This window comes from Dermacentor andersoni, chromosome 9, assembly GCF_023375885.2.
Source record: "Dermacentor andersoni chromosome 9, qqDerAnde1_hic_scaffold, whole genome shotgun sequence".
Classification (NCBI taxonomy): domain Eukaryota; kingdom Metazoa; phylum Arthropoda; class Arachnida; order Ixodida; family Ixodidae; genus Dermacentor; species Dermacentor andersoni.
The window spans coordinates 25,814,264-25,831,246 of record NC_092822.1 but is presented as its reverse complement, the minus strand read 5'-3'; the positions used below and the strand labels follow the sequence as shown (position 1 = coordinate 25,831,246).

The window sequence follows — 16,983 nt, the reverse complement described above, 5'->3', positions numbered from 1 at the left end:
GCGTACCGGTTTCGGTTTCAAAACCTAAGCCTTTTTAACAATAGGTGCCGATTTTCCCAGAGGCTGTCGTCTGACAGAGACTACCAGACAAATACGTAGACACCTATATACACGTCCCTACTTTCTTAAAAAAGTTTACATCCTTTGGGGCTTGTCCCACAACGATAAACGTCATCCGCCTTGCTTGCGTTTGCTTTCTTGTCTGTCAAGAGAAAACACCGAATTCTATGAAAGAAAGGCGCATTAATCGCTAAAACATTTAAAACGCACAACCAGAGATCTCGGCACCCTCCACAATTGTGCCGCAAATTAATTATGGCAGCCTACGTAGCTATTTTTGTTTTACACTGCAGTGCATCACGGAGCTCTTACGATGGTGATCGAGCCCGATCGAGGTCGAATTTCACCATCGCGATTCTTTCTTTCTTTCTTTCTTTCTTTCTTTCTTTCTTTCTTTATTCATTTATTCAACACATTCCTTACAGAAATGCCTTGGGGCACGTGACAAAAGGCACTGAACGTGCCTGACTGGGCTTCGCCACCCTTGGCAGCTGCGGTCACACAAGCACATAAATTAATAACAAAAAGTGTTGAATACAATAGCCGCAATTGGCTACTTTTCGCAGGTCAAAAAAGGTAGCCCAAAGCGATCGAGAAATTCGATCGCGATCGTGCTTGACCGCTATCGAAAGAGACTCTCGCGGCGTCTTGACGTCCCCATCGCGAAAAATTAAGGCATTTCTTGCAACCTCCACGCGTCTGCATAGGTTTTGAGACTCCTGTGGAGCGTCGTTTTTGTAAACGGGCCCCTATAGCTGCAGCATTTAGGCATGAGTAAATCGCCCCGCACCTTCGATGGATGAGAAAGAGATTAAGCCGGTGCATAAAGTAAGCTTGGGTAATGAAAGCGTAAAAAAGAAAGTGGGAGGTGTTAGAGGGGGAACAGTTGGTAGTGCTGCTGATGGCTGTTTTTGAGGTGGCAATAACTCAAAACGAAGCAAACATCGATAATCTTTAATTTTGCCTTATACTTTGACTTCCCTTGCCCTACTCATGCACCAGCTTCTCCTACTGCATTGAGGGCGAGTAGGCTACGTGCACATGAAAGCTGCCAACAAAAACATTTCCTGCCTTGATGAACACAATTCCATTGTTTATATGCTCCAGCGACATTCTTTGATCAACCACTTGATTACTTGAAGCCTTTCACTTCCTGTGAACCTTGATCTTGTTCAACTTCATACAAGTTTATAGCATAAGCATAATTTTGAGCAGAATATCTGCACAAGTTCAATTAATAGAGAATTGTTACTGAGCGATTAAGGCATCAAGTATTAGTAAAATTGCTGCCACATTTTGAAAAATCCTCATTAATATATATTTCATGCAGTTTCTATTGAATGAATCAAAACTGCCATTTTATTAAGGTTGATCCAAATGAAGCTCTCGGTTCTACAGGGAATTATGTTCTACCGACTAAATTTGAACCAAGTAACTCAAAACTCCTCGCAGTATCCTGCTGGTACCGATAACAACTACATTAGTCTTTAGGTCGCCGATAACACCTGCCACTTATTGATGCCCATTGGTACCAATAAAAGCTCTACTGGGCCCTATTGGTACCAATACAACTTCTGCTGGTCCTATAAGTGACAAATAGCTGGTACCTATTGGACCCTATTGGTGCCAATACAAATCCATTGGTTCTATAAGTGACAAATAACTGTCCCCTATTGGTACCAATGCAAAGTCTATTGGACCCTATGGGTACCAATAGAATTCCAACAAAACCAATAGAGTTCCAATCAGTTACCTGCAGAACCCATAGCACAGCTCTATTGGACCAATAGAAAATTCTGTTGGCATTTTTGCTAGGGTGGTAATCTGTGTGCCCTTCAGAAAAAATGACGCCATTATGGCACTTACTCTGTCACGCGCACACATTACGCAATCTTAAGTCATCTCAAATATCGCTCGCTTGGCTGCCAAGCAAGTCCTGTTCACAATTCGTTGCTCTCGTTAAGTGGCCGCGATGAAGGTACGGTGTAAAGCTTTTTACTACTGCACTGCACGAGCAAATGTGTGTGTGTGTACACGTACGACAACACAAACGCACACGATTGAAGGAGCTGGTTCTCCGACAGGTACGATCCAACAAGCTTTCTTTAGAAACGGAAGCCATGTGGGACACATTTATGCCTCCCTTGCACATGTAGTTTAAATATGATTTTTGGCCATCGTGATAGGCTAACTGAATGCTCATTTTGCTCTACCGACTGTGGGCCCATTTAGTCTGAAACAGCTCGCTGGCAGATATATCGATGTGCCACTGCAGTCTTGACAAAAGTGTACATGTGACAAGTACGACTATCTTCGTCCTTTTTGCTATCGCCGTTGTTTAGCTCTAAATAATGGAGTTGCCAAAGTACTTTACTGAAACTGCCTCAACTGGCAACTCCAGATCTCAACCTCTTTTACAGCGAACTTTCTAGAACACAACTGAAAGAGCAGAAAAGTGCAGAGAGGCAACCATGTACGTTATGCCAAAGGTAAATTATGTCCTCGACAAGCAACAAGAATCCAACCATTTTCCTCAGGTAAAACACACCCGTATCAGCTGTTTAGTTATGCAATTTTCCTGTTCACTTTACTTATGAAGGCATGACTGTACAATGTGCCCTACTATCCTTTTCAGTCTTTTTTTTTTACCCCGATGCTCCAGGTCACAGTTCTTCCTAAACACGTAAAATGCTCCACTCTAAAATAGGACTATATACATTTAAAAACATCACTTTTAGAAGACACCTCAGACTCTCAATATCACCATGGGATTTATTTCCTTAAAGCAGACAGAGCTCATCTCTCACCCCAAGACACTCCACTCGGCAACCTCGGTGCAGAGTACATTTGAGTCTCGTTGCAACTACAGACCCTCAGCCAATGCCCTTTCTTTTGACAACTAAGGATGTTCCCTGTGTGCGACACTAAACAGAGTGGACAACATGTACTCAAGAACACATTAGGAGTCCTGGCTCAAGAACCATTCTCGAGGAAAGCCACTGGAGCTTAACTGTGCTTCTGTGCATGACCACCTTTGATAGCCGTTGTATGCATGTATTACCTGTTTAATTCACTTTTTCTTCCCCTTCCCCGAGTAGGGTTAAACCAGGGGCCAACCTGGTTAAACCCTGCATTTCTTATCTCGCAGTGCATAGAGGTAAAGAAAGGTGCAATAAGCAGGAAAGTCCAAACAGATTTATTCAACAATTCACATATATCCTTCCTCGATACAAACATCTGCAAAGATGCACACATACAACCATACAAAAGATCTGCAGTCCTGAGAAAAAGTAAAAAAAAAAGGTTTACACCACCGTCACAACAAAGAATATTAATCCATACAAAAGTCCTTGCCCGGGACAAGTAAATGAAAAGGCTGTGCTTTCACATGACACCCAGAAGTGATAAGAGGGAAAACCAAAGAAAAGGCACTGCAAAATCTTCTGCCTTTCAGGCATGGTTTTGGGCCTATGATTGACCTCTTGGAACCATTTTCAAGGAAAATAAAAGGCAGTAATTTAAGTGCGAGATAAGTTGCATAATACCTACATAATTAATTGCTAATAAACTTTCATACGAACTCGGGAGTCTAGTTGGGTTTGGTATAATCCAAAAGCTGCTGCTTGGGCTGTTGGTGCAAGCTTTTGGGTCAAGTAATATTTGCAGAGAATGCATTGTTAACTTGTCCAATGTCATGTCATTAACCTGTCCATTGGCCAATACTGTTGAACGTCAGTAGACACAAAACAACACACAAGCTAAACATATCACTGCTTCTTTCATTAAATAAAGAAAAATCATCCACTGGACTTTTATGACATGTGTCAGTCAGCTGAAGTTATTCCGTTTTTTGAGAAGAGTCAATCCGATATCTCTTGTGCATCTGCTGCTGTACTGCATGTTTCCTGCAGTGGATCCAAGATGCAGCATGTTGCAGCAGTGGATCCTAGTGGTAGGAACATCGTCTTTCGAGGATGCATTTCTCATACTGATGAGCAGGATGTTTATTTGGTTGCTTAGAGCATACTCTCCAATATATCCGACGCCTTCAAAGCATCACTCAAATTGACCTGTTGTGCGTCACATTCCTGCGTCAGATCGGCAGCCGGCATCCATGGCACTAACGTACCAGACAGCACTGGTGATAACATGCTGTCGTTTTCGATCAGTACATGTAGAGTAACTGCTGGCTGTGGACTTGAGTCATTGGCAGCCATTGGGATCACTGTTTCTGCTGGCTTCGAAACAACGGCACTGACAGCTGCACTGCCCGGCATCTCCAACAGGTTAAGCGCTTCATAGGTGCCTACAGGGTGTGGAGTTTCAATCCCGACAGATACTTAATTTTCTGTTGCCTGCAAAACAATTGCGTCTATAGGAGCTTCCTTCAGCTTTCCCGACAGGCCTAGTTCTTTGTTTTCAGTCAGTAGCCTGCCTGAAGTACCATTCTGAGGCAGCACATTGTGAGATTCAGCAGAGCTCAAAGGTGCCCCATCTGCTGCCTCTGACAGGTTTGACAGCTTGCTCACCGTACAGGACTTATCCAACACTCCTAATGTCACGGTACCAATGTGCACTGCTAGCTCTTCAACATGGCTACCTTGCGTAACTAAAGCCTCGAACGGCTGCAAAATGGTACTGTTGACATCAGTGGTCCCATTGGAAGAACTGACCATATCTGCCATGCTTCCACTGCGAACTGGTTCCGGTGGGTGTGCCAAGCTGTTGCCATACACTTCACATGAAGTATCAGAAGCAGTATTGTCAGCAGGTGCTTGCTGCAACTCCAATGGCTGGGAAGCAATTGTGCCTTCAGGTTTAGCATCCACTGGTTTGTTATCACAAGCTTCATCAGAAGTCTCGACCAAGTCCACCATATTCCCACTCTGAACTAGTATGGGTGGCTGCGATGTGCTTTTGCCATCCTGTTCACATGAAGTATAGGCAGCTGTGTTATCAGCAGGTGTTGCTTTCTGCAACTCCAGTGGCTGGAAAGCAATTGTGCCTTCAGGTTTAGCATCCACTGGTTTGTTATCACAAGCTTCATCAGAAGTCTCGACCAAGTCCACCATATTCCCACTCTGAACTAGTACGGGTGGCTGCGATGTGCTTTTGCCGTCCTGTTCACATGAAGTATAGGCAGCTGTGTTATCAGCAGGTGTTGCTTTCTGCAACTCCAGTGGCTGGAAAGCAATTGTGCCTTCAGGCTCAGCATCCAGGGGTTTGTTATCACAAGCTTCGCCAGAAGTCTCGACCAAGTCCACCATATTCCCACTCTGAACTTGTACGGGTGGCCGTGATGTGCTTTTGTCGTCCTGTTCACATGAAGTATAGGCAGCTGTGTTATCAGCAGGTGTTGCTTTCTGCAACTCCAGTGGCTGGAAAGCAATTGTGCCTTCAGGCTCAGCATCCAGTGGTTTGTTATCACAAGCTTCGTCAGAAGTCTCGACCAAGTCCACCATATTCCCACTCTGAACTTGTACGGGTGGCTGTGATGTGCTTTTGTCGTCCCGTTCACATGAAGTATGGACAGCAGTGCTATCAGCAGGTGTTGCTTTCTGCAACTCCAATGACTGGGAAGCAATTGTGCCTTCAGGTTTAGCATCCATTGGCTTGTTATCACAAGCCTCATCAGAAGCCTCGACCAAGTCCATCATATTCCCACTCTGAACTTGTATGCTTGGCTGTGATGTGCTACTGTCGTCCTGCTCACATGAAGTATGGGCAGCAGTATTATCAGCATGCTGAACTTCCTGCAACTCCGATGGCTGTGAGACAACAGCATCTGGTCTTGGCGGCGATGCACCAAACACATCCAATTCCTGTGTCGGAGTGCCACAGGGGCTGAAGAAAGGTGGAGTGCTTTCCCCAGTGGAGTCTATGCGTGGATCGTCCGTGCTTGTCTGAGATTCGGCATCACGTACCACGATCCTCGAATGCTTTACCAACGATTCCACACACTTCCGTAAGTCCTCCTGGAACTCGGCCCGGAATTCCTGAATCACCATCCTCACAAGGCGAAGCAGAGTCTCATCCTGAACACAACAGAAATGTACCATTAGTAAGTCACCAATGAAGACAATCTTCTAAAAGGACACTAAGGAACAATGCTAGGTTAGTTAAGTCTGGTCAAGCATTCACTCAAAAGTCAACTCGCATTTATTTAGCAGAAGAAGGCTAGTTTGTTTGCATGCATGCATTTATGTATGTATGTGACTGTGTGTGTGTGTGTGTGTTGTGGGGATGCGCGACTCTCGCGCGTCCCCTGATGTTTTCCCGCATAGCGCATCCCCTGATATGCTGTTTTCCCGCACGGCTCGCGTGGCCTGGCGCCCGCGGCGTGGTACAAGCGCGGTGCGAGAGATGTCGCGACCGTCGCGCCGCGGCGGGGTTACTCGGGCGCCGAGGGACAAGGGGCTGCCTCTTTCCCGGTGGGTCGGCGAACCGCGCCGGACGTACCGCGCGCGCGCGCCGACCATGCTTCTGCGAGACCGTCTCGCGTGGCCGCCTTGGACACCGTTGGCGTGACTGTACACGCGAACGACCAGGCGTTGGGATCCAGCATGGGGCGAACATATTCGCTCACAATGCGATCGCGGTAAGTCTGACTTCTAGATTTGTCGCGCGCCCATCGGCATGTTTTGGGGATATGAACTCGGCTAGCAGGCATTGATCTATGAAAGGTGCAATAAATGCCCTTGTGACTGTTTGCACTACTGTGTTGTCGTTCCTTTGTCCCAAGAGTACGGAGGAGAACCCCATATCTCCCACATCTGGCGCCCAACGTGGGGCTCTTGGGGCATCGGACGATAATTTTAAGTGTTGCTTCGTTCAAGACCTTTGTTTGAACCGAAGCGTAGGCCTAGCGTGGATTTTGATCGCTAGCGTCGGCGGCGTGCTTTCTTGAGCGAGGCGACGGTGGCTGTAGTGTGTTTGAACTTATCAACATGCTAAGCCTTTTCGCAAGTGTTTTTTTTAATGACATTCGTCAGTACGAGAGCCACGTGGTCTGCATCCTGGGAGAGCGAGGCTGAGCGCCCGCGGAGCAGTGGCAAGCCTGAAGCGAGTGAGCACGGAAGCCTCGTGGGTGGTCCGAATTTCTTATGTAAATAGCTTCTTCTATCTCTTTGACTCAGATGAAGTCGCGGCTCAGGGAGCCGGGTGGCCGCGGGCCACGGGTGCCACTACGGGCTGACTGGTATTGCGGCCTGGCACCGGGCGCTCCGACACCGTCTGGGACGGTGGGCGCCGTCAACTCGGATGCTGTGTGCACCGAGCGGAGTAGGACCACCTCACAGAGCTAACGTCTCCTCGCGGCTGCCTGTTTTGCGCTCATTTTGAGTGTTGTTTTTGGATGCCGGTTGTTGTCAGGGTAGCGACGCTTTAGGTCTAAGGCTTTACGAAGCTGCCTGTCGCACGTGGAGGGACACAACCTGGTGGACCGTGGCGTTGAGGTGTTGCAAGTTGCTTCCCTCATTCTAGTTAGCCTCGCACGAATTGAAATTACTCGTTCGACTCAAGAAAGCGAGCTTCGTTCACGTGAACTTAGCATCTGAGTAGCTGCCCGATCTTTTGCTAGCCGAGTTGAACATCGTACCACGTGGGCGATGCGCATGCAGAATTCCTCTCCCTTGCACTACTTTAGTGTTTGCCGAGTGTTTTGAGTGTACGCAGCGTGATTTGAGTCACCCCTGGCTGGCTGTCACCTGCACATCGTCTGCGCGGCTGCCCCGGACTACGATCGAGTCACCCCGGGCGATGGTGATGCTGTGGCCAGTTCGGCGCAGCGACTTCGGCGGCCTCCTGCATCCAGCTCACAACCCTCGGTGGCGGACAAAGGAGCCAGCGGTCACCAACAGCTACGGCGGCTCTTGCCAGCAGGGCGCGTCGGCAAAAGCGACGCTTGCTCGTACCGACTACTGCGTCGTCGTCTCCGGAGTCCTGGCCTGGAATGATGCCGTCGAGTCTGCAAAGCTGCTGCTGTGACCGGCGGACGCCAGCGGTGTACCCCAAGGACAGTCGGCTCGCATGTTACGGACAGCGTGTGGACATTTCCCCGGCGCGGCCACTGTTGCATGTACCACCTTGTTCGCGAAGCACGGGTTAATGTTAGACCGTGTGACATGTTTCGCCGGAATAAGAAGTGATTTAAGGTTGGGGGGATGTGGGGATGCGCGACTCTCGCGCGTCCCCTGATGTTTTCCCGCATAGCGCATCCCCTGATATGCTGTTTTCCCGCACGGCTCGCGTGGCCTGGCGCCCGCGGCGTGGTACAAGCGCGGTGCGAGAGATGTCGCGACCGTCGCGCCGCGGCGGGGTTACTCGGGCGCCGAGGGACAAGGGGCTGCCTCTTTCCCGGCGGGTCGGCGAACCGCGCCGGACGTACCGCGCGCGCGCGCCGACCATGCTTCTGCGAGACCGTCTCGCGTGGCCGCCTTGGACACCGTTGGCGTGACTGTACACGCGAACGACCAGGCGTTGGGATCCAGCATGAGGCGAACATATTCGCTCGCAATGCGATCGCGTAAGTCTGACTTCTAGATTTGTCGTGCGCCCATCGGCATGTTTTGGGGATATGAACTCGGCTAGCAGGCATTGATCTATGAAAGGTGCAATAAATGCCCTTGTGACTGTTTGCACTACTGTGTTGTCGTTCCTTTGTCCCAAGAGTACGGAGGAGAACCCCATATCTCCCACAGTGTCTATATATATATATATATATATATATATATATATATATATATATATATTAGAACCTCGTTCATACGGTTTGGAAGAAACCAGGAGGATAAACATACTAACCAGGAAAATGTACGATCCGAAGTAACTAAAATAAATTTCCACAAACTCAACATTGTTGACATCTACGGGATACAAAGCGTCGCGCGGACTGTTGCGGCATGAGACGCCGACATGCATCGAGCTGGTGGTGCTCCAGTGGCCCGAGACATGTTCTGTTGTTTTTGGGAACCTGAAAGAAAATCGAGCTGGCGGACGATACCAGATGCCGCCAAAGTGAAATGCGATGCCCACATCGTGCCGCCTGCAACAGGGAATGACAGCGAGATTGGATTATCGCCTAATAATAGCGTGCAGTACGCTACCAATCGCACTATGCACCACGTTCTGTGGATCAGCTAGGCGAAGATGCTTATCACAATAGGTCTGGCGGCAATAGCTGTGAACATGATGTGCGACAACCCGGGCGAGATTCACTGGTACCAGAATAAGGAACTGTGCGTGCCGTCGTTTTTATGTGAGATGGGCGGCTATATACGGTTCTCGATAGTGCACATCTCATGCCTTTTCTTGTTCACATAGGGTCTAACAGCCTGAAAACATATACGATCACACTCTGAAGGAGGGAACGACGACACGTTTCAGTTATCGTCTATTAAAAGTGTGCTCTAAACAGATAGGCGAAGATGCTTCTCGCAATAGGATGGGCAGAGATAGCTGTGAATGCTATGTGTGACGCCACCGGAGAAGATTTGCTGGCACCGAAGCGAGAAACTGAATGCACACTGGCATTTTCACGTGAGACAGGCGGGCGAGTATTGCAGTGAAGCTGCCATGGTGGGCAGTTATATACTGTTCTCGATCATGTGAGCCTCGCGCATTTTCTTGTTTACATGGGATCTAGTGGCCAGAAAATGTATCACACGATCGCAGTTTGGCGAGGTACTGTATGTTGGCGCCGAAAAATCGTGCTTTCCGGGAATGTATGAACCAGTAAAATATTAATATAACTTTATCGGGTCATTTTTTTTTAGTTCTTGATTGCAAACTTTGGTGGTGGCAAAACGTACGTAATGGGAACGTATCATCAAGGTTCTACTCTACTGTCCACATAGAAAATGAAGGATTAAATGTCCTGTCTTAACTTTCAAGCATGAACTGCAGTGCTGATACATTAGCACAATGTCATGGATTTCAAAGTACTTTCACATGTTTCGACTGTTGAAAAAGTTATCAGAACTGAGAAGGTTGGGAGCATGGTTCTTTTAAAAATGCAACATAATCCTTGTTTATCAATGAACTGTCAACCAGTACTGAGCAGGTGCAGTCCACATATTGTGACAACACGAAGAGCATGGGAACCTCAAGCCAGTCACTAATCATCTTTAATTTCTTTTCCAGCTGACCAACACTCCACTCTGACATTTCGGGTATTTGAAAAGTGTAATTTACTGGTTCTGCTTAACATAATGTTCCCTCTTTAGTATCCCCTCATTAAACTCTCTCGTTCTTCGACTTCTTTCTACAAGCTGGCAAGGAACGGCTAGCCACATCTGTAGACATTATTCATGTAGGCATTTAAGCCGATTTTTACTACACTAAATCTGTCTGCAGCAGGAATATGAAACGCTCTTACAGCATCTATTGGAATTACTGCTGGTGTACTTTCAGGTTACAATTAATTGCCTGGTCAGACGGGGAAATTTAGTGTTACTTAACGAGTGCACTGTCACAGTGAGTGTCATTTTGGCACCACTTTGCAACGTGGGAAAGGAAAAAGTCATCTGAAATTGAAGGCACTGTCATAGAGTAAATAATGTGCTTACTCATATAAGGCTAGCACTTCCCTTTTTGTATTTCTTGCAGGGTGCGGTCCTTAAAAGTAAACTGCGGCAATCTTTCGACCATGTCAGGGTTATGACAATTTCATGTTGCCGAGACCCTCCTGTCATGCATTCGATAGTAGAATTTCTCCACAAATTTGAAAATAATTTTAAACAAGCAACAAAGCGAAAAAAAAAAATGAAATCGCAACCTGACCGAGCAGTGTAGCGAAACCCTTTGTGTTATGTAAACACCGGCACACCTGTGTGTCAGATGCGAAAGACATGCCGGTCTCACCATCGCGGGTAACAGAAGCAGTGAAGAGCATACGCTCAGCTGATTTGTGATCATGCTTCACCATTGGCACAATGTCCGGTTGACAAGAGAGAGAGATGAAAGTGTTAGCCTGGCTGATAATTATGATATACATAGTGATCACATACGCAACTCATACAGTCACACACACACATCAGAGATATTTACGAAGTTTCGTTAACCCCTTCAGTGTGTTGGATGAGCTCAGCTCGTTAAAGCGATACTGGTTAACACTGCTTTGAGTGAGCTCAGCCCTTGAACGGTGTTACGATCAGCCTGCGGGGGTGGCATCCTTCGGAGAACCAACCTTCGAACCCTTCCTGGCCCGCTGCGACAAGTCGCTTTGGAGAACTGGCGACGCCAGCAAAGTTAACCGACCATGCACCTCCTTCGGAGAGTTGGCGACGCCAGCAAGGCTAGCCACATTCGGCAGACCGAGTATTGTTACTTGATTAGCTGTCCCCTTCACGGTCTACTTGGAGCAAGAGGACTCCTGGAAAAGGGTGTTTTGCAGTGCATTTTCATGGGCCCCAGAATTTGTCACAGTCTGCTGACAGTCGCGGCAGCTACCCGAGGAGTCCGCTCTGCAATCAAGAGATGCCAGCAGGGATCAAGCGTGACAACCTGTCTACGAGGACCCGTTCACCTCAATGTGTTCAGTGAAACCAAAGCGCGAAAGTGAGTGGGTGAATCCTCCCCTTCGAAGATGGTACGACTACGATGATGTTGGACGCTCCCATTGGACGAAGGTTGGACAGCAGTTTTCCCTCACCTAGGGATCTAGGGAGGACAGGGGGTTTTTAAGCAGCAGTTTTCGGCTGCTCTTCGTGCTCGTGTGCTTGGGGCTTCATGCTTCATCTTTCGTGCTCCATTTGGGAGTCATGCTAGACTGTTGAAATGTATCTCCTGTCGTAATGTAAATACTGTAAATAAATCCTGTACAGTTCTTGATGAGACTAAGTTCCTCCCTACAACCACGTCCCAAGCGTGCGTTAGTTGGACGGCGGCATGGGCCAGCTACCACATATTTCATGCACGACTACAACCCGTACAACTGGTTGCCAGCAGTGGGAAGGTCCTCCCTTCAACATCTAAAACCTTACAACGGCAATAGTCCCGTCTTCAAAGCAATTTGGGCTAACTCAGCAGGTCAACATTGTTTTTCTTCTACCACACAGACAGCTGCAGTGGCAGTGTTTGAAATCTGATTTGTTTTTTTTTTCACTGAACAGATGCCAAACTTTCTCAGCTGTGTTGATTCAGTCTTCGTATTCTACAACATAAATGGCGGCCATTTTGTCAGCAGTGGAGGGGTGTGTTTATTGCGGTCTTTTGTCTTCTACTACATAGATGGTAGTGCTTTGTCAGCACTCAAAGACCACATTTTTGAAATTGCGTGCTTACTGCGCCTTTTTTCTTGTTTCTAACTGTACAATTCGTGGCAATGACAAGTACGTACATATTACACAGTGAACATGTAAAAATGAGATTTTTAGGCTAAAGACATGACGCAAAATGGTTGGAAAATATTTAGAAGAGTTTTCGATGGAGCGAAGTTGAAAAGCCATAATATAAAAAAAAAAGCCTCTGTTAAAATATCGAAAGGCTTAAGGGGTTAAGTCTTCTGGCCCGCAAGAACACCAGCAGTGCTTTCGAGGCACTACCACCTGGTGGGTGACAATGTCATCTGCACCAGCTCTTCTAAGCTGTCGAACAATGATGACAGCTACAATTGCATTGAATTCAGTAGCCATAAATCACCATTTGCATTAAACCCGCTGCCACGAAAGCAAGCACCTAACACAGCACATCGTGCAGCAACATGAAGATCAAAGGTAACCATAACCACTGATTTGATATGTGCTTTCTATTTTGGCTTTCTCAATTCTCAAAAACGTGTTTCGCCTACTCACTATAAGATGTTGTGGAGCGCTGCTTTCAGCATTTGTTTGCCGATTTATAGAGCGCACCATCCCTTAGGATGGACTGCTGCTGACAGTCCAAAGCACTGACAAGTGCATTTTACATCGGCTTGGTACAGCTACTGCTGATCGTTCGCTTGAAACATAACGCAAGTCGCGTATTGGTGGCATGAAATAATGTCAGAACATAGCAAAGCATGCGGATTTTGCACATGTAAGCAGCATCACATCACTGGCATGAGACGTCAAGGTATGAAGGACCAGACACCTTCCTAACAGCGAGCGCTAGACTGAGTGGATTTAAACACCATTTAAGTCAACAAACGCGCTGCATTACTACTCACACCAAGTCCAGGTGAAACACAAGGCGCAGCAGCATTAGCCAGTCCTGCAAAGAGCAGTACAGAAACAAAAGACAGATCTTAGTATAATCACCTTGCATACGGCACCTATAGATATATAGTTATTGGGGAGAAGAGCAGGTTGGTAGCTTACATAGTCCCATCATTAAGCCAATCCAAACTTCCATACCCTGTAGTCATTAGGCCAATCCAAACTTCCTTACCCCCCTTGTAAAGAAGTTTGGATTGGCTTAATGACGGACTACATGAGGTTTCAACCTTCTCTTCACCCCGATAACTGTAAATTTAAGAATAGCTATGTGAACGCTAAACTTCACCAGTGTGGTACAATATGCAATAATGGCATGGTACACTAGCGTTTGCGATACAAAACAATATCTTGACCGAATTAATGCACCTAGACATTACTGGTGGTTACCAGCTCACTTGTATCCGATTCCTGTGCTGCGCATTACAAAAACAGCCATAATCTGTTAGAGGTCACTTGTAACAAAGAAAACCATGTTTATTATAGTAATAGCAATAATAATCACAATGTCTATAAAGAATACATGGTGTTTACATTTTGCTCCCATTGTGACTGTTACCTTGTCATTTCACTATCGTGTTTACATACATGGACGAATAAGACAGGTTCTGGCCTCGCAGTATGAATGAAAAGATTTAAAGCTGAATTACAAGATATTCTTAGGTACAATTGCTATTTACAGCCCATTAGGGATATTTGCATACACACAAGAATGAAATAGTGCAAACTCATTAAAAGTTAAAGACTGTTACAGCCCTGCTTTAAGGGAACAAGGCACTTCAAAAACATTATTTAAACAATTTGAATAAAATTTGCACAGTTAATATATTTTCACCAGCTGGATCTCAAAAATAAAATAATTTTTGCCTATGATAAATATTCTTTATGATATCCAAAATAGGATGCTCTTTGTTTAGGGCCTAATTAGCGAATTAACAGCAACTTGCACGGCAACGTACAGTAAACTGGATCGATTCTGAATGTTCATAGTGTGTTATAAGCTATAAATGGTTGTTTTAGGGCCATTTTGAAGCAAAGTTATAGCTTGTCAAACTTAGTCACAACAAATGCTCGACTTGATATTTTTCTATTATCCAGGTGGGCATTTTTATGACTAAGTTTGACAACATATAACGATTTATGGCTTACGACACACTGAACATTCAGAATCGATTCAGTGTGTCGTATGTTACCGTGCAAGTTGCTGTTAATTAGCTAATTAGGCCCTAAACAAAGAAAATCATCCTTTGGATATCATTGAATATATATATCACAGGAAAAAAATAATTACATTTCTGAGATCAGCTCGAAAAAATAGACTAACTGTGCAAATTACATTAAAATGGTTTAAAAAAATAAAAAAAGTATCTTAAGGTGCCTTGTCCCCCCTTAAGAGGTAGCTTTAGCTCGGGTCCAACTCCGATTTTCCAATCAAAATAGTACAGGTAAAATGCGGAAATTCTCTCAAACAACTGCTCAACCAATTTGAACGAAATTTGTAGCATTCAATACATCTGAAACGTACCGACTGAGGAAGCAGAAATTTAATTCTTGGTCTCATAGTATCTACAAAAAATTGCCGAACTGAATAAAAAGAATTTATGGAAATACAGTAAACTTTTTATATCTAAGTGAATGGGACAGCGAAAAAATTCAACATATGCGGTAATTCAATAAAAGTGACTTCATAAAATTTTTAAAAGAAAGAAAAAAAAGGAGCTGAACTAGCACAGCTCTACAAAAGTCTAATAAGGGTATGACGCAGCGGATTTTCGGTCGCGATCGAGCCAAATTGGAATCGAATTTCTTGGTTGCGATTAGCTCCTTTGCACAAGATGCAGGAGGGAGCCAATAGGGTCTTGGTTTGGGTGGCCTTGGACACACCGAGCATGCAGAAGACGGTTCTTAATCACATTTGAAGGATCTTTTGTGCAGTATTTACACAGTGCCACTGCTCACCGCTGATAACACAAGGGCGCGGCATGCAGGAGAGGGTGCGCGCCAATGGAAAGGGTCGCTGTCACATTGCATAGCTTAGCGACACTCCGAAAAGACAGTATCTAGGATAGTTTCCAGATAGACAGTGTCCATGGCATAGCCCCAATGCGAAGTTTGTTGCTTTGAATGTTGGGAAGTCGCCTCCAAATCCAGTTTTCATAGAACTCAAGGAGCACATTTATTTTCAAGAAGTTTCAAGGGCCCTTGAATCTCTTCCCCCTCCCAATTAAAGGGTTTTCAAGGTGTACAAACCCTGCCTCTTAAGCCTCACACAAATTGTCCAACCTGATTTTGTGGGGACTACTTGAGGTTCCTCTACAAGCTGCTCGGATCGTCGCTCGAATGAAGGACTAGCTGCTGCTTGGTTTGCATCAGCTCCATCAGTTTCTGGCTGCGATGCAAAGTTCTCCGTGATGTGGCACAGTTCTGTAGGCACAGTTCGGCGTGACACGGAGCAGTCGGCACGGTTCCCTGACATGCTCTCCAGCAGGGCACCTTGCTGCTGGCTGCAAAATAAAGCATGCAATCAGGAAGCACAGAGCAACACCACAGTTCAAGTAATCTTCAGGCCTGCACGAAAAAAAAAAATATGCACTGGACGAGCTGGTCTCATTGTTCGTCTTTATTTTGCAAGCTTTCGCTTGATGAGTTGAGCTCGCCTTCCATCCTTAAAGGGTTAACGAAACACTAAAAAAAATATTACCCCGAGTTAGATCCGATAGACTATTCATCTAGAAGTATGCCATTGTTTTCTGCATGCCATTATATCACCTAAGGTCCTACTGTTGCGCCCTAATTTCAACTGCCCGCACCAAGATGGTGCTCTATGTGAAGTGGCCAGTGCTGATGTCGCATGAGGTACCTAGTCCACAACAAGAGGCGCCACTCCCAGCTTTCCCTCTATGCCATTTTTTTTCGCCTACAAACGCTCCGTTCTCACTACGCATGACGATTTCTTATCACAGAAGCCTGGTCTTTTAATCTAGTGTCCCTTTATTCCTCCTCTTATTGTGAAATTAACAGAAAAAGAGTTTTCAAGGAACACTTTATCAGTTTACACTGACTTAATGTTTCTTTTGAGTGCTCCTTCAAAGAGGTACTCACAGGTGACTTTCGACTTGCTATCTTCTTTTTTGCGTGTGTGTGTTTTAAGTGACGGTTCAAAATTTCTTAACCCTAGAGAACATACTGGCAAGCTAAGAGCGCCCTGAACAATTTACTACACTGCTGCTTTCTTCTGGCCAGTTTCAGATTCAGCACCCAAGAGGCAGGCCTGTCATAACGTCATGATATGCTAACTTGCTTCGTTCCTGCGATCGCTGCCGCTGCCACTGCACACAGGCACAGCCAGCAGGCATGCATGCAGCACTCTTTGTTTATTTTTTCACAAGCAATGTTGTCATGTGAAGCCTTACTGGCACACAATATCGGAAAATTTTGCTCGTGTCATAATGTCCCAATGTCGAATGTGGCAGAGTTCCAACGCTTCTAGAGCAACTGTACTATAAACTTTAATAAAATCTTAAAAGTGCTTCCCAACCTTGATACTTTCCAAGCGTCAAACTTTTACATGCAAGATGCGTGTGGAAGAGCTTCTACAAATTTGAAGATGCATGCCAGTGCTCTTTTCAAAGGGACACTAACGAGAAACATCAAATCACATCGGTTCTCCAAACTGGGTTCCGTGAACGGTATCTTAGGGTTCTGCAAGCAGTCTGGGCCCATCTGTCCCAGG

The 16,983-nt window shown here is 45.9% G+C and overlaps 1 protein-coding gene across 1 annotated transcript; it reads right to left on the bottom strand.

Moving 5' to 3' along the window:
• Window positions 1-3,237: 3,237 nt before the first annotated feature.
• Window positions 3,238-16,159, bottom strand: LOC129383805 (uncharacterized). The gene is made up of 3 exons (XM_055068670.2): window positions 15,534-16,159; window positions 13,205-13,248; window positions 3,238-6,095 (listed from the first exon to the last, which is right to left on the bottom strand). The coding sequence occupies exons 1-3, from the start codon at window positions 15,724-15,726 to the stop codon at window positions 4,401-4,403; spliced, it is 1,932 nt and encodes a 643-aa protein (XP_054924645.1). The 5' UTR covers window positions 15,727-16,159; the 3' UTR covers window positions 3,238-4,400.
• Between the last annotated feature and the right edge of the window lie 824 nt (window positions 16,160-16,983).

Coding starts and splice junctions, on each gene's coding strand:
- LOC129383805 (XM_055068670.2), bottom strand. CDS start 15,726: ATGTCAGGGAACCGTGCCGACTGCTCCGTGTCACGCCGAACTGTGCCT. Junction 13,249..15,533: donor AGTAGTCCCCACAAAATCAG/GTTGGACAATTT, acceptor TGCTCTTTGCAG/GACTGGCTAATGCTGCTGCG. Junction 6,096..13,204: donor GTGTTTCACCTGGACTTGGT/GTGAGTAGTAAT, acceptor TGTTGTGTTCAG/GATGAGACTCTGCTTCGCCT.